Consider the following 19,285-nt stretch of genomic DNA (forward strand, 5'->3'; position numbering starts at 1 on the left):
GGCAGTTGGGACACTCGATACCAACTCGTCCGTACTCCAGCTCTTATATATATATATATCTACAACGGTGACTCACCTGGGTTTAAGATGCAGGTGGATACAAACGAGCGAATAAAATCTGCTAGTTACAGAGGAGAAAATAAATAGCTTGCATCGGTTGCTTGTAAAGTCAATTGCTCGTATTTACATCGCTTTTGCTATATTCATGCCTGTAATTATCCCTTTGCAAAAACATCAACAACACTTTTAAACAGAGCATCGACACTCGGCAGAGCGAAAGACGGGCCGACATCAAAAACATCGGCTAGGCTCTTCTTCTTAGTTGCACCAGCCGTGTCTAGCTCCTCTGAGGGCTTCTCGGCTGGACCCTTGGAGAGCATCCGGTATGAACCAAAGATGTCCTCCAACCCACCCTTGAGAGGGAGGCTAGATTCATCAAACGCGGAATCCGATAAGATAGATGCGGCGCCTGATGTCACTCGAGATATGGACGCGGATGAATCGATGAGTATGTATTCGCCTGTCTTTGTGTTGGGTAACAAGGCAATGGGGGCATTGTCTAATGTAGACTGGAAAATCGGAGATTCTGATTCGACATTAAATATACTGAGTTGGTGGCTTGCTGGCCTCCCTATTTTCGAGGCTGAATTGGGGTACTCTGGAGGGCGGGAGACATAGGTTGCAAATGTCCGGCTGCGTGGATTGACTGCTAGGGACGATTGGAGTTTTCCTTTTCCCTTGATGTTTCCCAGAGGGATGCGGGAGAGCACTCGGTCGGATACGGTATCCCAGACAAAGACAGAGTCGGAGACAATGATTAAATGTCGGTCGAGGAACCCACAGCCCTGGGCAGGATCTGTGTATAGACCTTGGCGTGAAAGATGAATGCAGCCTGCTTCAGGGTCGACAAGGTGAACCAGTCCGCCGCGAGAGGCAGTGGACCAGCATACGGCCAGAGCAGAACCGTCTTCGGAAAAGCTGAGGGAGGCCGCTGGGTGTTTGTTGGGTGCCTCCAGTGGAATAGCATGCGAGCATCGCCAGGACTTTACTTGGTTGGCACCTCCGCCACGGCTGTTCATTTTCCTCGCGCTCTTGCTATCCGGTGTCCAGATCTTTAGTAGTCCATCCGCAGCTATAGTGGCAAACATATAATCCTGAGGATTCACGGCAAGGTCAAGAATGGCCAGAGCGTCGCCAGAGGTTGAAGTATGCGGTGAGTTAACGCGAGACACCAGTTCCCATTCTGCGGCGGATTCGTTCCAGTGCCAGAATTTAAGACACACCTCTCGCTTCGACTCACGGTTTTGATGCTCGATACCGGAATAAAGAGTCTTAACATCATCTGGGTACTGCCGCCAATCATCGATGGAGGCAAGCCAGGAACCGTCATGAGATGTCTGAATAAACTTGATGTCCGGCGTAGTTATGTGGGTTCCCTGCGGGCCAATGTTGAGGACAGATACGTTGGTACGGGCCAAAGCTTGACGGTAGACTTGTTGGTTGGAGCGCATGTCGAACGTTTGGATGTAAGACGAGTTGCGTGAGTCTCGTCCCATTGCCGTCGAGGCAGCGATAAGGAGATGGTTATTATGCTGGGGGTGGATGAGCGCTGGAAGTCTGCCAGCCACTTTACGGCCCCGTTCTCTGGAGTCATCGAGCACCTGCAACCCGTTCATGCTTGCAGTTGGCTTCAGCTCAGCAGTGGTCAAGACCATGACAGAGTTATCCTGGAGTTTGATTGCGTAGTTGCTGCCCTTGGGAGAGACAACTATATTGCATATCACAGAAGTCAGATGGGGCAAAAATTGTTTCCGTCCAGTATCAAGCTGCCATAGGACCATGACCGTCTCGAGACCGCCGGATATGAGGTAGTTTCCTATGTATTCATTAGTATGATGATAAAACCAGCATTTCATAGCGATGTAAAGGGAAGAAAATTACCATCTTTGGACCATCGAACGGTCTTGACAGGTCCACGGTGCCAATGGAGTTTCATTGATGATAGACCAGGCTCCGCCATCCGACGATTCTCAAGCCCTTGGAGAGTATTCAATAGATCACTGTACACAACGATAGCTCCTTCATTTTGTCCCACTGCAAGGTTAACAACAGGCTTCTTTTTTCCCTTTTTCGTGCTAGTCTCCTTTTCAGGCTCACGTATGTCGAAGCTGGTCGCATTGAAGGGTAGCTGTACCTCACGCCATGTGTATTCTGGCTCACCCTCTACATCCTTAGTCCGCTGGCCAACGACGAGGGAATTTCCCGCTACAGCGACAATCACCGAGCCTCCCGCAGCAAGTCTGAAGTCGTTGATCTGTGTAAAAGTCTTCAGAATAACAGTGTGACTTTCCGGGCCATCCTTTTCAGCTTGATTTCCCGACTTCTTGAACGGGTTGATCGATATTTCACGCTTCCCATTTCGCATTGCTAGTGCAAAAACAACAATATTCTTGGTGTTCTCTTCTTCATCGTCATCATCAGTCTGAGAGTCTCCTTGCTCAACCCTAACAGATAGCAAAGATGATCCTTTAATCTGCATAGTTCGCTCGGTCTGTCCGGACGTCCAGTTCCATTCGGTGACTGCACCCCCCGAGGTGGAGACATATGCTATCTCGTCGTCAACTGGAGATAGCGCACAGCCAGAAATACGGGTTCCATCACAGGACTGGAGCGCACGAACGGCATGCGAGGTTGACATCGAGTAGACTTGGGCGGCAGACTCAAGACATAGAATCAAATGGCTGATCAGGTTAGTAAGAGGGGTAAACAAGGCAAGGAGTGTAGAGAACAGGCTTACTTCTCGTCTCTGGAAAAGACGGGATCCAGGTCTAGGAAACGGCCTCCGGTAGTAGGAGACATTCGCCAGCCATTCGATTCCCTCTGTTGCACAATTGCTTTCTCATCATTTGATTTGATAACCGTCGCATCGGCTTCCGCGGCGGCATTCTTCTCCCTCTTTTTCTTCTTAAGCGATTTTGACGGGGTACTCGTCTCCGGAGATATCTCTACCAGCTTCTCTGTAGATTTCCCTGGAGACTTCTCTTTGCTCTTCTCCTTGGACCTCTTCTCTGGCGTGTTCAGTATAGCTTCCTTCTGATCGTCTGCGGCATCGTCGACTCTGCGGCGTTTGACACGGTGTCGCTCTCGGGCAGGTTTTTCGCTCTGCGCCTCGTCAGGCCGTCTAGCTCTTTTCTCCGTCATCTTTAGTCCAGCGATTGGGTATATACCGACACTTTAACCGCCTTGTCCTCTACTTCTTCTCTTCCTATTCTTCTTCCTCTTCTTTTTTCTGTACAAAAAATAAAAATAAAAAAAGCCAAAAGTTTAAACCTTATTTTTATTATATAATCAAAGGGTAAATATTTATCCGCTTATTAAGCAAGAGCTCCCAAAATGGAAACGCGTGGTCTCGTGACCTTCATTTTTCGACAAAGAAATAATAAAAAAGAAATAAAAAAAAGAAGCAGAAGAAGAGCTAAAGACGACGATAAAAAGGTCGAAGAAGCGGTTGATCAGAAGCAGTGAGAGACGCGGATTTACAAGCTCACGAGAGAGTTCTACTAGTCATCATAAATAAGCGCCATGATTATTCCGGTGCGGTGTTTCTCGTGCGGAAAGGTAGGAGGCGCAAAAGGACATCCGTGACATTCAACGAGCGAGCGAGCTTTCAATTGACCGCGAGCTTCTTACTCTAGGTGGTTGGAGACCTGTGGGAGCGGTATCTGCGACTTCTGGACGAGGGTGTCCCCGATGGGTATGCTATCCGCATTTTGTTGTACATGGGATATTATTATTCTTATATGATTTGGAGTGAGAGAAAAGAAAACGAGCTGACAGTGGCAGTGACGCGATGGACCAGTTGGGCTGCAAGCGGTACTGCTGCCGAAGAATGCTGATGACACACGTCGACCTGATCGAGAAGCTTCTCCGGTATGCGGGACAAGAGACACTGTTGAGGACTGTGAGAGTGACTGGATGCTGACGGGGAGGAATAGGTACAACCCAGCCGAGCGAGACCGCGCAAAGACCAACCTGTAAACGCCGCACGAGACAGAAGGAGGAAGAAAGAAAGAAAGAAAGAAAAACCAAGGAAGTTGAAAGTTGAATGAATTGATCGAGAGGACCCGCGCGAGGAGACGACTGGGGAGGAGGGAGAGATCGGAGACAGATGGACGGTACTGTCTATGTATGTACGAGTATGGGCATGCGCGGGTCCGGAGGAGACAGGACGCCAACAGTTGGACAACCCATAACGGCGTGTGTGTCAAATCAAACAAGTCATGGATCTAGAGCCAGGAGGATAGAAAGTCAAGAGTCAAAAGAGCCGGGTCCATGAGCTGGCCAGCATGGAGACGGGGACAGGCGCTTAACCATCACCGTCACCGTCACCGTCACCTTCACCAGATATACATAGCACAGCAAGCAGCAATGAGCAATGAGCAATGAGCAGCAGCAGCAGCCAACAGCAGAATCAACTTCTTCCAAGAGTCTCCCACAGTACAAACTGGCTGCACTTCCACCCGGCAATCCCTGTAGCTGCTTATACACACTTGACTAGCATCCCTCGTCCCTCGCAAAAGCCCAACCAGGGTCGCAGGAAGTCCCCGATTGATATACACATTCGTACTAACGCGCGGAAGAAGCAACGAAGGAAAAAGCAACGAAGAGCGACCTTGAGCAGCGCGCGCAGCCACTCAGCGGGCGGCCCTATTGATGCAAGCGGCCGCGGGCCTGCGTCTTCATGCCCAGCGCCTAGCCCAACAGCAGCAACCTGAGCAGAGCGAGAGCGAGAGCAGAAGTCGACGAAGGTGACGAAGCCGATCGTGCGTCGATGAGATGCGAGAAGACACACTCTGTGATAGCAGAAGAGAGGAAGAAGACAGACACATCGCGATAGAGATCGAATACTCCGTGCAGAGACGTCGGGCTGTCGCATCGCCGATAAATAACTGCTAACTAGTTAGTTCGTTGCTTCTTGTCTGCCGGCCCCCACGGCGGAAGAAACTCCATAAAAAAGGTCGACCCTCAATAAAAAAAGCCCGTCAGGTCGTCGCGGCTCATAGGAAGAGCATCGGATAGGCTGTCTTGCTGCCTGTCGGTCGGTTTATCTAGTCAACAGCGTGCTGTCTGGCCGAGTGGTTGACCGCTGTATTGCATTGCACTGCTGTGAGCGACTCTTTCCTCCTTGTCTCTCCCCGTCGTCTGCCTCTCTTAATACTGATACTAATGGCACACTGTCTAGAAAGTCGACAAAATACCACCGATACTCCGTACACCCTCATATCTACCTCCCTGGTACAAACACGAATTGAGCGTGCTGGACAGTGTTGAATCGATCTGCTATGATTGCTGTCCAAAGCCAGGCCTCTGTGTCGCCTCGATCAACCGCCATCTTCTCGCCCGTCGATGCCCCAACTTCCCTGAGATCTAACCAGCGATCTCCTCTCATGTGCGTCTATCCAGGTCGAGAGGACAAAAAGAAGACCGTCCTGCGCATTGCTTATTGAACTTGCTGACTGACCGTTGTTGTGCTATCCATCGATCGTGTGGGCGTTAGGCCTGTCTCCAATCCACCTTCTCATGACCCGTCTCAGGCGGAAGACCTCCCTTATTCCGTCGAGGAACAGCCCAAGACCAAGCCAAAGTCACGGTCAAACACACCCAGCAGCCTCAATCTCACCAACGGGAATGGCAGACGGAGTCTCAGCGGTAGTCCAGCCAGCTTGAAGAAAGCCACTCCCCGTCCAGAGGAGGCTAGAGATCTGAGTGTACGTACGCCTTGCTATTACTTTTTGGGTTTCATGACTGGTAGAGTATATACATACTAACTGGTGTATAGCTTCAGACGAGCGAGGAGGACTTGCGGAGGGATGACTTGGAGGACGATGAACCCCAACCACAGTCCGTCATCCATGCCCCAGTTGGCTTCGATGGATTTGTACGTATATATATTATACCCTTCAAACTCGTCTATTATGAGCCATTTCCATGCTAACTAGATAGACTGTGGAATCGCCGGCTCCGTCAACAACATCATCAACCCAGAGATCAGATGTTACCATCACCGTCCCGCGAGCAGAGTCAAGGGTACGTCTATCATCCGCAATAATGGTGGTAGTAGATGAATGCTAACAGTTTATATAGAGATCTGGAGCAAGCCCTATTTCGCCTCCTCCGATAACCACATCCGTAGCTCCAACAGGTCACTATGAACTAAACACTCCCAGAGCGCAGACACTGCAAGAGATAGAAAATTTCAAGCGGACACCTCACCAGGCAAATCTAGACGGTCAGCTTCTACTTATATCCAACACAAGAGGTTAACTGTGGCTAACATATATTCATAGACATACCGGAAAGCTCAGATACAGAGCAGAGTCAGGATGGCCACTATGACGACGGTGAACAGCGATCTGCCTGGATCAAAACCAGGTCAAATGTTCCCGACAACGACATAGAAATCAGAGCACTTCGGACTGCCCTGTCAGAATGCTGGACACTTTGCAACACACTCGCCAACCTAAGCTATAACCACCGAGAACGACTGTTCAACTTTGGTGGGAAAGACGACATGCAGGAACAGGCCTGGAAGACATGCTGGAAGCTGTGCCAGAACCTATACGAGACCCGTGATGATGACCACTCAGCCCAAGTTCGGCCCACGCTCGACATGTGTCGGGATTTCTGCCAGGCCCTCTTCGAGGTACGGCTCAAGGAGAACGAGATTGCCGACTCCGTCCTCAGAGTCAGCTTCGAGCTGAACAACCATCTGTACAACACCCACGACCGTAACCTCCCCGAAGCCTTCCGGGAACGCACCCTAGACTTCTACATTACCCTCTGCCACCGTCTGATGAAGCAGCGGACACGGCTTACGGAGGAGACTGACTCCCTCCTGCGAGCGTGTTGGTCCCTGGCCGAAATGCTCTTTAGTCTACGGCAGGGGAAACGTGAAGGAAAGGCCCCTGACGAAGAACTGCTAGGCTCTGCTGTTCAGGCCTGCTGGGAGCTCTGTGATCTCTTCCGTGAAGGGTGGACTCAGGTCCGCCCTGACCGCGGCACGCCCCGTCCAAGCCAGACAACCTTCACCCAGGCTTTCTATCAGGCCAAACGGGCAGAGTACCCACCCGAAGACACAGATACAGACACGGACAGTCTCCTCGGCCTGCAGAATCCAGAGACTCCTACCACCATCTTCGACGACACAGCCACCACTGTCTCCCCAGACCAAGCTCCTATTCCCAATATCATGGTCCTAGGCTTCGATAACCCGCCGCACCACCCGCGCTGGTCAAGCAACTCGTCGACTCTATCCGGCTATTCACGCACGTCCAGCCAGACTGCCTCGTCCTCGCACACGGTCAAATCTCCAGGTGAAGACCAAAACCTGTCAGCTTTGAAACTCCTCCTTGTCCGAGCAGCCATGAACAGCGGCTTCCAGCGCGGTGGCTCCGAAAGCCTACCCACCTTCGCCAAAACGCTGTCGTCAGATTCCTTTGGCTCCTTACCTTGGCAAATGTCACTCCTCATCAACTATAAGAAACTCATCACGGCGGACCCAGCCTTCAGATCCATCCCGCCGCCGACCAGGGCCAGTGCAATTGACGTTGCTCGAGCAGTGCAGGCCATGGTCCAGTATAACAGCCAGTACGAATGGTTGTTGGATCTCTACCGTCTCGTCTTTGGCTTTTATACCGACGACGCAGTCAATGCAACAGGGATGGTCATTCAATCGTGATTCCTCCTCCCCCTCCTCTCCGTGGCTCTGTTTCCGTCTTCCTGTCTTAGTATCCTTTCGTCTCTCCATTTGTGCTGGGTTCTTGGTCTTTCTTGTCAAATTGGAGCGTTATCTTTAGGTTTTTTTTTTTTTGGCTTGCGATATATTTTCCACCCAGTTACTTTTTGGTTACTTGCTTTAATACCCTTTTATACGGAGTATATATATATATATTTCTCTTGGTTCATGCAGCTCTCTCATCTTCTCTCTTCTGCAGCGTCCAATCTCTACTACCGTTTCACCCTCATTTCAACTCGAATAACTGGAGATAGAAACAAGTGTACCCTAACGAGCTCCGCATCAAACTTCCCCTATCCTCTCTCTATTCCGCGTCGCTCCGCGTCTCCCCTTCTGCGCTCCACTGCGAACTCCTACATGCATACAGCAGTCCACCTGAGCTCCATTGATGAGCTCTTTATATATTTTATTGGCATATGCAAAAAAGTAATCAGGCCGCTGATTCATCTTGCATCCACAGCTCAGGTATCCACTGTCTTGGTAGTTGGTGTCTTACCCCTGCGTAGCCTCAAGTTGGGGCCTTTCCGCTGATCTATCTTCCAGGAAGCGCTTGGATAGAACTACTATCATCATATTATCATCACCAGTTATCCACTAGAGTCGACATCAACATTAATATCATTGTTTCCATGGAATCCCAGGAGGAACGATCAGATAAACAAATTTTTGACTTTCGGCTTGGGGCTGAAAAAAAGGAGCAAAGACCTTAAAAAGCTTGAAGGTTATGATGTCATCATAACTTTTTGTTTCGTCTTTTGGTTCGGCTAGAAAATCTCTGATTCTTCGCTGGTAGGTCTGATCCTTCATCTATTCAATTTCACTGGACAGGTTGTTAGTCAACAGGGTCCAGGTAGAAAAATATGCTTGTCGCTGGAGTTGGTACTACTGGATATTTCTAGCATATCACAGGCACCCTTCAACGTCATTCTTCCCCACAGCCGAACATAGGGACCACATAGTATGGATTACGGATGCAACACTTTTTCATTCTGTGGGCTCCTCAAAAGGAAAGAAACGATAGTTACCTGTCAGAGTTTGCATCTCGACCGAGGCTTTGATGCTGCGTGAAGTCGGAGAACAGCCGGGTTTGAGAAGCTGCGGGCACCGATCAACCGGAGGTACTCTCCCTGCTACCTGCGGTGGGTTCGATACACTCAAACTCGGCACTTGCGGCGCTGATCGATTGTTAGAGATGAGACCGTCCCGCCTGCTTAATTGTTATTTGCTTGGTTTCGTTCGATATGCAGCTAGCGGGAGCCATAAAATATGGCAGTCATGCAGAGTCTCCAGTCAACTAGTCAGCAACAATTTAGCCAGTCTATACCACGAACGATAGAGAGCCCTTCCATAAACCACCTGGCTCAATATTCTTTTTACTTGCCCGCCACAATCCAGTAGCTCTTGGCAATATGGTTACATGCGTGACACGGTGAACCGCACGCTGTGGGAGGTTACCCGTGGGATCCATGGTTCCATCCACATAAGTATAGCTTTCTGTGGAGAAGAAAGGGGGATCCATTCCATACTTGTGGTGACCCGCTGACAGAGGTGCAAGTTGACTCCTGGGCGGCCATGGTTATATAACAGGCGGATTCCCGCCCCTGTGATCTCCGGATTGATGCTCCTGACATTCATATCCTTCCGGCCTGCTTTCCCGACTAGCGACTTGTGGTCTATGACCTTTCCATCCTATGGTTGATAGGAATCGTTGCTGAATTTGAAATCTGCCCAACATGGCGGAGATACCAACTTTTGGAGGAATGTCAGGGAAGAAGTTGTCGCGATGTGTTTCTACCATCGCGACGTGTGGCTTCTTGTTGTTCGGGTATGATCGTAAGTGAATACCCATTTTCAGTATATTGTTAGCATTATCAGGCTAACCTGGTATCAAACAGAGGGCGTGATGGCCGGTATCATCAGTGCCATGCCATTCAATACTGTCTTCCCAGAGACTAAAGACAACCCAACAAATCAGGGGTTTGTCACTGCCATCTATGAAATAGGTATGTTTGCCATTTATTTGGCCCCTTTAGCTCCTTAGTATTGCTGGTTTACTTACCACAGTCTATAACAGGCTGTCTCCTGGGCGCTGTCAGTATAATATGGGGTGGTGACATGCTCGGACGCCGCAAATCCATCATCACAGGAGCTATCATCATGGCTATTGGTGCCATCATTCAAGTCACAAGCCTCGTTGGCCACCAGCCGTATGCCCAGTTCATTATCGGTCGAATTATCACTGGTGTTGGAAATGGAATCAACACTTCCACCATCCCAACATATCAGGCAGAATGTTCTCATACTTCAAACAGAGGTCTCCTTATCTGTATTGAAGGAGCAACAATTGCATTTGGTACTTTGATTGCCTACTGGATTGACTATGGCGCTTCCTACGGCTCTGATAGCTTCTCGTGGAGGTTTCCAATTGCTTTCCAGATTGTGTTTTCAATCCTCATGGTCACCGGCATGCTCTGGCTCCCCGAGTCCCCGCGATGGCTATGTATGAGAGACCGCTCGGAGGAAGGCGAAAGGGTTATTGCTGCCCTCCACGGCGTCGAAATCAACAACCCCTTGGTCCAGGCCGAGAAAACTGCTGTTATGGAATCCATCAGAGCGTCTGGTGAGGTTGGAAAGCCGACTCCCTTATCTGTGGTGTTCACTGGCGGAAGGACTCAGCATCGTCGCCGTATGTTCTTGGGTGTTTTCGGCCAGTTTGCCCAGCAACTATCAGGCTGCAACGCTATCATCTATTTCTTCCCTGTTCTCTTTGAGAAATCCATTGGTGTGGACCATAACATGGCAACTTTGCTTGGTGGTGTCAACATGATCGTCTATTCCATCTTTGCAACCACGTCCTGGTTCTTGATCGAGCGAGCTGGACGACGCAAGCTCTTCCTATACGGAGCAGCCGGCCAAGCCATCTCCATGACCATCACTTTCGCATGTTTGATCCCAAATACCCCTTCTACCGCTAAAGGTGCTGCCGTCGGCCTATTCACATACATCGCCAGCTTCGGCGCCACCTGGCTCCCGCTGCCATGGCTGTACGCTGCCGAGATCTCTCCTATCAAGACCCGTGCAAAGGCCAACGCCCTCTCGACTTGCTCCAACTGGCTGTTCAACTTCTTTATCGTCATGATCACACCCGTTATGCTCGATGGTATTGGCTGGGGAACCTATCTCTTCTTCGCTATTGTCAATGTCTGCTTCCTCCCAATCATCTACTTCTTCTATCCCGAGACTGCCAAACGAAGTCTCGAGGAGATTGATATCATCTTCGCTAAGGGCTACTGCGAGAACAAGAGCTATGTCAAAGCCGCTAAGGAACTCCCTTACCTAACCGAGGAGGAGATCAGCCGAATGGATGCCGAGTACGGGCACGCAAAGGCTTCCGAGACTGCGTCTCCCGCCAACGAGAAGGCGAGTGATTCTGAACAGTAAAGAGGAGCAGTGTGATGATGATCGGGAACATCATCCCTTGGTCTATCCCTGGTGGAGGACAAAGGTATTGCTTGATTCATTTTTGAGCTAGTTATCAAAAAATCGGCCCTTCAATGATGTTTCCCTGAAACAATTTGGTAATTATACAATGGGAGTCTGCGTACTTATCGCAGTCAAGCTGGAGAAAATGTATGGTATTTTTTGTCATGATGTCGAGTTAGCATAGCTGTTATTCGGATATTTAGACCAAAAGAACCAGCTACAAAAACATTTGATACATCACCTTAATGCAACGAAGTTGCCCCTGAAGCCTTGTCTCTTCGTATTTGTCTCTCCACTCGGCATCTATTCGGCATTCCGTGCTTTTTACCCCACATAACATCATCCTCAAATTCGTATATAATGGTCGAAGCAGTTGGCCAGGCAAATACCTAGGTATAAAAGCAGATCTGGTGCAGGCGAGGTTCTTGTAAGAGGATATAAAAAGCCCTATCACAATCTATGCAGCATGTCCTTTGATTCGATTCCGATCCTCGATCTCTCAGCCGCTCGTGATGCTGCAAGGAAATCCGGCTTTCTCGATGAGCTGCGCTATGCGTTGCTAGAAGTCGGCTTCCTCTATATCAAGAACACCGGGATCGATGACAAATTGATAGAAGATGTTATCAACGAAGGGAAGAGGTTTTTTGACTTGCCAATGGAGAAGAAGCTTGAAGTAGAGATGAAGAATGCCCCCAGCTTTCTTGGTATGCCTTTGCTTAACTATCATAGAGTCGATAGAACATCCATCACTCAAAGCAAAGCATCCCGATCAACGGTATTAATGCATCTAGGGATGTTTCTAACTAACTGGGGGCTATAGGATATAGCAGGCTGGGTGGTGAGATCACCCGCTTCAAGACCGACTGGAGAGAGCAGATAGATCTTTCTACCAACCACCCTGTCCCGGGGCCTTCTGATCCGCTCTATCATAACCTGCTAGCCCCGAATCAATGGCCAGATGAATCGTCCATCCCCCATTTTCGCCCCGTGTATGAGGAATACATGGAGAAGATGGGAGCTATTAGCATGGAGTTCATTTCTCTTGTTGCAGAAGCAATCGGTCTACCAGGCAACGCATTCGATCGGTTCTTCGACAAGGACCAGCAGCACAAGTTAAAGATAGTCAAGTATCCTGATTTAGAAGAGTTAGGGGTTGATGGTGAAGCTCAGGGAGTCGGTCCGCATAAAGACAGCATGCTCACGAGCTATCTTCTTCAAGCAACAAAGCATCGTGGACTGCAGGTTCAGAACCACAGAGGCGAATGGATTGATTGCCCACCGATAGATGGCACTCTGGTTGTAGCCATGGGCCAAGGTCTAGAAGCTATAACTCAAGGAGTTTGTCAGAGGTGAGTGTCGTGTCACTTTTATTCTCTGTCTTTGAGATACTTGCCCCCGTAGTTAACTAGTAAATACTGATTGATATCAAGTACAACCCATCGAGTGCTGAGCCCTGCTCGGGGAACTGGAGCTCGATTCAGCGTCCCCTTTTTCCAGGGCGTAAGCTACGATGCCACGTTTGAAAGCATGGATGTGCCAGACCAAGTCAAGAGGCTCCGACAGGAAGTGATCGAGAGGAATGGTCTCCGTCAAGATGATATTGAATTCACCTTTTCCAAGGGCTGCTGGGGTCACCTTGGTGAAGCCACGCTGATGAACCGCATAAAGAGCCATCCAGATGTTGGCGAACGCTTTGTAAGTCTCTATGATGTTCCTCTAACGATATAATGCTTCTAATAAAGCTCTTATAGTACCCTACCCTGCTACAGCAGATTCGAGATGAACAGGCAAGGAACAATCAAATAACAGAAGCGCCGCAGGGGCTCAAGGTTCAGGCATGATTCATTTAGTTGTTCAAGCCGGAGTTTTCTTCCAATTCGATACTGCCTTTTTTAACGTAATTCAGATAATCCCTTATCCTCACTACATAATTCTCTTTAAACAGTCTGAATATTGATAAATGAACGCCACTTACTCCTTCTTCAGTCCGATCTTCCCAATGCTCCTTAATCCCCATAGACTCAATGCGACCATCGTCACAGCGGCTCCAAAGGAGATCCAATACGTAGCTCTGTACCCCTTGAGCAAGGCCGTTTGTCGATCCGAGTGGGGTAGCTCGTGTTCAATCACGGAGTTAGAGGCCACAGCAGTAATGGCGATGCCAACGGACATGCCAATTTGCGATATGGTGTTGAACACTCCGCCAGCCAGTCCATGGGTCCTCGGAGGGAACGCAGAAGTAATCACAAGGTTTGACACGGTGAAGAGCGTATCAGCAGAGACGGGTATTAAAACAGTTGCGAAGAATGTAGCAGTCCAATAACTCCATTCTGGGCGGGCGATGGCCATGAGTAACGGAGCGACTGAAGATGCGATCGCTGCACAAGTACAGAGTATATCAGCAGACACTCGCTTGACGAGGAAGCCGGTGACGATATTAGTTACAAGGCCTGATATAACCATGGGAATATACTTGATGGACGATGTAAGGGCCGAGTTCCCCTGGAGCTCCTGGAAGTAGAGAGTGGTGAAGAACTGGAAAGAATTAAAGAGTGCCCAGGTGAAGAAGACTGAGATGCACACGCAGGTGAAGTTCCGGGCTCGGCGGGGAGCATTAGCAGTGGACTTGAACAGCTTTGGTGGCACCATGGCGACACGACCAAGTCGCTCTTGACGATGAATCCAGTAGACGAACCCTGCGAGACAAACCACTGACAGGGCCAGGGTCACAGCGTTACCTGGCTTGGCCAACTCACGGATCGACACACTGATGGTTCTAGACGGCCTAGTTAGTAACAGGTCCCATGCAAAACCTAAGAATCGAAAATCATGGTTCAACGTACGACAAGGCATAAGAAAACAGCCCGAGGGATGCACTTATCAAGAGGGTTCCAACCCAATCAATCTCAGTTGTTAGTCTCTTCCATGTTACCGGGACTACTTTCCGCGGGTCCGTAGGAATCTGCCAATAAGCGACAATGAGGACCAGGACATTGACACCAGCAACGATGTAATATCCATATCTCCACCCAATGCTAGCAATCAGAACACCTCCAAGGACTATACCAAGTGAGAACCCTACTGGCTGTGCTGCACCCAAACATGCAAAGGCGATATTCCTTCGTCCGCCTGGCGCAAAGGCAGCGGTTATAATGCTCACGGCACTAGGAAGGCACAGAGACATGGCGATTCCAGACATAGCGCGAAACATAATGAGTTGGATACCAGTCTTTACGAGGCCGCACCCTAAGGTGAAGGCAGAAAGGATACCACATCCCGCAAGATAAATCGGCCGGCTACCAATCACGTCTGCAAGAGACCCAGAGAGAAGAAGCGTGCATCCACAGGTCAACCCATAAACCGATGCTGGCCTAGAAGTACAACAACAATAAGAATCCTGACAACCCCTACGAAAAAGGAGATCGAGAAGAAACGCACCATAGGAGTAAGCTGTCCGCGAGTCCAATGTCAGCTGCGATGACAGGCAGTCCCACAGTAAGTATACCAGTCAGCACAGAGTTCATCAGCACCATACTCGACGCTGAAACAATAATAACCGCTACCTTCGCCCTCGAGATAGGCGGGACAGAAAAAGTGCTAGCAACCTCTTCGTCACTACTATCATCCGGGCCTCGGTGAACGCCGTGGCTGGTAACATTCTCTGTACTGCTTCCTAGGGCCTGTAATACCAGCTGCGAAGACTTGGGCGTATCGTGGATCCGTACTGGAGGAGCCAATTCTATAGTTGTCACCGACATGTTAACCAACTGGACTGGTGGCCGATGGGACTGGTTCCCTTGATAGGAAATGATTATATGGAGAAGATTTCGTATAACAAACGTAAAAGAAAAGTCCTAGAGGAAGTCCTGGGGAGAAATTGGTATATATTCTGTGCTGTTTTGCCAAAATATAGAGACCGGCAATAAGTAAAACAAAAAGTCTACTTATTGGCGGGAGCTCCAGACAGTATAAGAAAAATGCGAGAGATCAAAGGACCCACGCTAGGGTAGAAGATGCCGGGCCTAGAGTTGGCACGGCTACCTTTTTCCTGTACCCCGGCTGTCCAAAGGCGTTGGAAGTCGGCTCCACTGTTGGACGCTCCAGCAAATATCCGGGCGATTCATACGGCGAGAATGGGATAAGAGCGTTATTTCGGGGCACAGTTCCGATCGACTCATCATAAACTCATACAGCTACCATGACAGGGGCGCATATGTATCCCCGTTGTTTATATATCTGGCCCTTGATGCTGGTTGATATCATGCAAGGCAGAGCGTTAGTCGAAACGAATGAAAAACGAAGTTGAAAGAAGTTTCTTTCCTTTTTCTTTTTTAGATTTGGCTCCGAATTTCTCCCGGTCACGTGATTTAATATTTATGACGTAATGTAGAGAGCCCTAAGCCCTAACTTATTTACGCGCTTTAGACGCGTCGCGCGTCTGTTCTTAATTAGTTGGCTGGATCAATTCGACGCAAGAAAGACAGTTGATGCATACCAGTTAACCCCTAGCCAGATCCCTTAAAAAGACACGATTATGGGGGGAAAGGACGAAGAAGTGCTGCCGGACGCTCCGCCGTCAGACGATATCCCAAAGACCGAAGATGAAGATGCCGACTCGCCCATGGATGCAAAGAAGGAAGACAAAGACGACAGCCCGAAGGAGGAGGGAGATATAGAGGTGAAAAAGAGGGTCAAACTAGAAGACATGTTTGATGATGACGAGGACGAGGATGAAGAGTTTCCAGACTCAGATGCAGTACAAATACCAGAGTAAGAGGGCTTCTAAAGCCGATGGCTGACATAAATTTTACTTACTTTGTTGTAACAGCAAACCTGCGCCTCCACCAGCGCAAGTTGACCCAGAGTCGATATCCGCCTTTTATCAGCGACTTTTCCCATTCAAATATCTCTTCCAATGGCTTAATCACGGAGTGAAGCCCTCGACAGACTTTGGCAATCGAGAGTTTGCCTTTACACTTCCAAATGATGCCTATCTACGATACCAATCTTTTCAGACCGCGGATGCGTACGTCAATACTGTTTGTCCCATACTGGTTCTAATCTGACTTTCTTCACAGCCTTCATAAAGACGTTATGCGATTAAACCCTTCCCGTTTTGAAATCGGTCCTGTTTATAGCACAAATCCACGAGACCGCAAAACCCTACGAAAACCAGGCGCCTTCAAACCCATTATGAAAGAGCTTGTCTTTGATATTGATTTGACAGATTACGACGACATCAGAACATGCTGTAGTAAAGCTAACATATGCCTCAAATGCTGGGCTTTTGTCACAATGTCCATCAAAGTGATCGATACAGCTCTACGGGAGGACTTTGGATTCCAACACATACTGTGGGTATACTCTGGTCGAAGAGGAGCCCACGCATGGGTCTGTGATAAAAAGGCACGAAACCTTCCAGATGATAGGCGGAGAGCCATCGCCGGATACCTGGAAGTTGTTCGTGGAGGCAGTCAGAGTGGAAAACGAGTCAACTTGAAACGGCCGCTACACCCGCACATCACACGAAGCATTGACACTCTACGGGAATATTTTGCATCTACTGTCCTCGTAGACCAGGACCCATTCAGCAAACCAGACCAAGCCGCCCGACTGCTCGAATTACTTCCTGACAAAACCCTAAGGGCAGCATTACAAAAGAAATGGGAATCTGCACCTGGACGGTCAAGCAGCAGCAAATGGGCTGATATTGATGCTGTTGCAAAAACAAGCTCCCGAGGGCTCGATACAAAGGCGCTACTAGAAGCGAAGCAAGACATTGTTCTAGAATATACGTACCCCCGACTAGATGCTGAGGTCAGTAAGAAACTGATCCATTTGCTGAAGAGTCCGTTCGTTGTCCATCCAGGGACCGGGAGGGTGTGTGTACCAATTGATGTCGAAAAGGTGGATGATTTCGACCCTCTAGAAACCCCCACTCTATTCCAGTTATTAGATGAGATAAATTCTTGGAACCCGTCTCAGAACAACCAGCAGGATCACATGCCTACATCTGATAGTGGGAGCGGCCAGGATGAGGGCGACACTGCTCCGAAGCCGAAGAAAATACAGGACTATGAGAAAACCAGCCTGAAGCCATATATTGATTATTTTCGCTCATTCGTTGCAAAGCTGAACAGCGACGAACGGCCAGTTAAGAGAGAGCGAACAGATGATGACACAAATGCCATGGAGTTTTAGTGTTTACCTTAATGAACTTGAATATGATTGATTGATATTACCTTGGCCCTCTGTGCCGCAGAGTATGGACGGATAAAATGTGCACGTACTAGCAGATTTAAGCATGTATACAATAGCAGGAACAGAATCGCTTATGAGAATCATAATACAGGAGTTGACGTAGAATTATTTAGTTATATGTTACAGGAGAATTTCTTTTTCACATCTCTGCTCCAACCTCCTGAACTCCGGCAGCCCCATGCCTACCAACCTAAAGAACGAAGAGTGTGGTGGAGAATATTATATTATAACGGAAAATTGAGACTTAGTTGTTTCCAACGAAGCCCTTGAGGTCTGTGAAGAGATATTAGCACAATGTACCATTGAAGAAAGGTAAGGATGAAAGGTAAATGACGTACTTCCAAGCCAGCGAACGTACTCCCTCTGCTCCTTGAAGTCAATGTAGTCTGGAACGAAGGAGGCAAGAGCAGTATCGATACCTCGCTCATCAAGGTAGCGCTCGATAAGGGTCTGGAGCTCCTCATCCAAGTTGCCGAATGGTGGGCCAGCATACAAGCTCTGGCGCTCCCATTCCTTATCAGGAGTCTCGGCGGTAGCGAGCTCGGCCCTGGAGAAGTAGGACACGTTCTCGATCTGGATCAAGCCATCACGGGCGACAGCATCGACGTGCATGGCACCCTTGCCTGGCTTCTCAATGGTAACATCGACGCGAGCAAGGTAACCTGGTTCCAAGGGCTGCTCGTCGATGTTCTCTTCGGGAGAAGCGTCCTTGTTAGAGCGGGATGAGTCCATCTCGAGCTCATCTTGAAGGGCACTGTCGGCAAAGTCTTCTTCGGGGTTGATGTTCTGGAGGTCAGCGATTGTGAAAGAGACGCGGATACTAAATGGATAGTTAGTATATGCGTATGTAGGCCTGGCATTCTGTGTGTAGGTCTATAGGATGCGTACCTTTCATCGCCAAACTTCCGGGTCAAGATGACCTCTTCCTCCCCGGCCTTGTCGATGATCTAAGCGATTGTCAGTACCAGTTCTATAGCAGATATACCACAAGTATTCACCTCAAATGGCCCATTGTCAAGGAAATATTTGACAGACTCAGGGAGTTCCTCGGTTTCTCCGCTCTCAGTCTCCAGGGTAAGCTCTTCCTGAAACTTGGCCGCAAGCTCTACATCAACTTGGTACCAGTTAGCAGGCCGAAGACTCAAGCCAAACGGTTTAGAAGAAGGAAAGCGCTTCTCACCTTGACCAGCAGCCTCGAATCTAGGTCTTGAGGTAGAGAAGGCAGCGTATGAAGGGCGAGACATGAGCTTCCATGTTGGCTGGAAGAAGGCAGTTCGTTGCAAAGGTCTCGCGGCAGAGGTGGCAATGGATCTGGATAGGGTTCGAGGAACCGATCGGGTCAACGAGCGTATTGAGAACATTGTGGTGATGGTATGTGGAGTGGCTGGCACAGTAAGACAATTGTTTCGTTAGACGGTGGTTGATGTTTTGATGATGTTTAGTTTTTCCAGCAAGAACGTGAAGTTTTTTTATGAAGCTTTCTACTGCCAAGACTTTTTGCTATCGCTGCAGAAATGCGATAAAGACTTGATGTATCAAATATTCTTGCAACTGATTGTTTACGTTTATGTTCTTCGAGTAGAAAACTTCAATTATAACAGCTACTCCGCGTAGCCACTGAGAAACAGTAAGTGGTTGCCCTTTAAACGCGCTAATGGGCCATTGTGCATATGCGACCCGTAGCGACATCATTAAGTCATTATTTCGTGTCCAAAGATCAAGAATATACAGAGTATGGTATCATCA

The 19,285-nt window shown here is 48.9% G+C and overlaps 8 protein-coding genes across 8 annotated transcripts; 5 read left to right on the forward strand and 3 right to left on the reverse strand.

Annotated features, from left to right (window-relative positions):
- Positions 1-215: 215 nt before the first annotated feature.
- On the reverse strand, positions 216-3,201 carry MGYG_05747 (WD repeat-containing protein 75; the record flags this gene model as incomplete). Its single annotated transcript, XM_003173111.1, has 3 exons — positions 216-1,876; positions 1,942-2,741; positions 2,798-3,201. The coding sequence occupies 3 exons, from the start codon at positions 3,199-3,201 to the stop codon at positions 216-218; spliced, it is 2,865 nt and encodes a 954-aa protein (XP_003173159.1).
- A 381-nt stretch (positions 3,202-3,582) lies between these two features.
- Positions 3,583-4,038, forward strand: MGYG_05748 (DNA-directed RNA polymerase N/8 kDa subunit superfamily protein; the record flags this gene model as incomplete). The annotated part of the gene is made up of 4 exons (XM_003173112.1): positions 3,583-3,618; positions 3,696-3,754; positions 3,844-3,930; positions 3,996-4,038. 4 exons carry the CDS (start codon positions 3,583-3,585, stop codon positions 4,036-4,038), a joined length of 225 nt encoding a protein of 74 aa, XP_003173160.1.
- A 1,304-nt stretch (positions 4,039-5,342) lies between these two features.
- On the forward strand, positions 5,343-7,738 carry MGYG_05749 (hypothetical protein; the record flags this gene model as incomplete). Its single annotated transcript, XM_003173113.1, has 6 exons — positions 5,343-5,449; positions 5,558-5,768; positions 5,840-5,938; positions 6,004-6,087; positions 6,145-6,289; positions 6,348-7,738. The coding sequence occupies 6 exons, from the start codon at positions 5,343-5,345 to the stop codon at positions 7,736-7,738; spliced, it is 2,037 nt and encodes a 678-aa protein (XP_003173161.1).
- Positions 7,739-9,528: 1,790 nt separating this feature from the next.
- Positions 9,529-11,236, forward strand: MGYG_05750 (sugar transporter STL1; the record flags this gene model as incomplete). Its single annotated transcript, XM_003173114.1, has 3 exons — positions 9,529-9,628; positions 9,691-9,798; positions 9,870-11,236. The coding sequence occupies 3 exons, from the start codon at positions 9,529-9,531 to the stop codon at positions 11,234-11,236; spliced, it is 1,575 nt and encodes a 524-aa protein (XP_003173162.1).
- A 508-nt stretch (positions 11,237-11,744) lies between these two features.
- Positions 11,745-13,119, forward strand: MGYG_05751 (naringenin 3-dioxygenase; the record flags this gene model as incomplete). Its single annotated transcript, XM_003173115.1, has 4 exons — positions 11,745-11,982; positions 12,099-12,627; positions 12,709-12,973; positions 13,030-13,119. 4 exons carry the CDS (start codon positions 11,745-11,747, stop codon positions 13,117-13,119), a joined length of 1,122 nt encoding a protein of 373 aa, XP_003173163.1.
- A 130-nt stretch (positions 13,120-13,249) lies between these two features.
- MGYG_05752 (integral membrane protein) lies at positions 13,250-15,036 on the reverse strand (the record flags this gene model as incomplete). Its single annotated transcript, XM_003173116.1, has 3 exons — positions 13,250-14,054; positions 14,122-14,649; positions 14,717-15,036. 3 exons carry the CDS (start codon positions 15,034-15,036, stop codon positions 13,250-13,252), a joined length of 1,653 nt encoding a protein of 550 aa, XP_003173164.1.
- Positions 15,037-15,812: 776 nt separating this feature from the next.
- On the forward strand, positions 15,813-17,479 carry MGYG_05753 (DNA primase small subunit; the record flags this gene model as incomplete). The annotated part of the gene is made up of 3 exons (XM_003173117.1): positions 15,813-16,048; positions 16,107-16,304; positions 16,357-17,479. The coding sequence occupies 3 exons, from the start codon at positions 15,813-15,815 to the stop codon at positions 17,477-17,479; spliced, it is 1,557 nt and encodes a 518-aa protein (XP_003173165.1).
- A 304-nt stretch (positions 17,480-17,783) lies between these two features.
- MGYG_05754 (mitochondrial acidic protein MAM33) lies at positions 17,784-18,900 on the reverse strand (the record flags this gene model as incomplete). Its single annotated transcript, XM_003173118.1, has 5 exons — positions 17,784-17,812; positions 17,878-18,359; positions 18,428-18,486; positions 18,538-18,653; positions 18,720-18,900. 5 exons carry the CDS (start codon positions 18,898-18,900, stop codon positions 17,784-17,786), a joined length of 867 nt encoding a protein of 288 aa, XP_003173166.1.
- Between the last annotated feature and the right edge of the window lie 385 nt (positions 18,901-19,285).

This window comes from Nannizzia gypsea, genomic scaffold (genome assembly GCF_000150975.2).
Source record: "Nannizzia gypsea CBS 118893 supercont1.4 genomic scaffold, whole genome shotgun sequence".
Lineage (NCBI taxonomy): Eukaryota > Fungi > Ascomycota > Eurotiomycetes > Onygenales > Arthrodermataceae > Nannizzia > Nannizzia gypsea.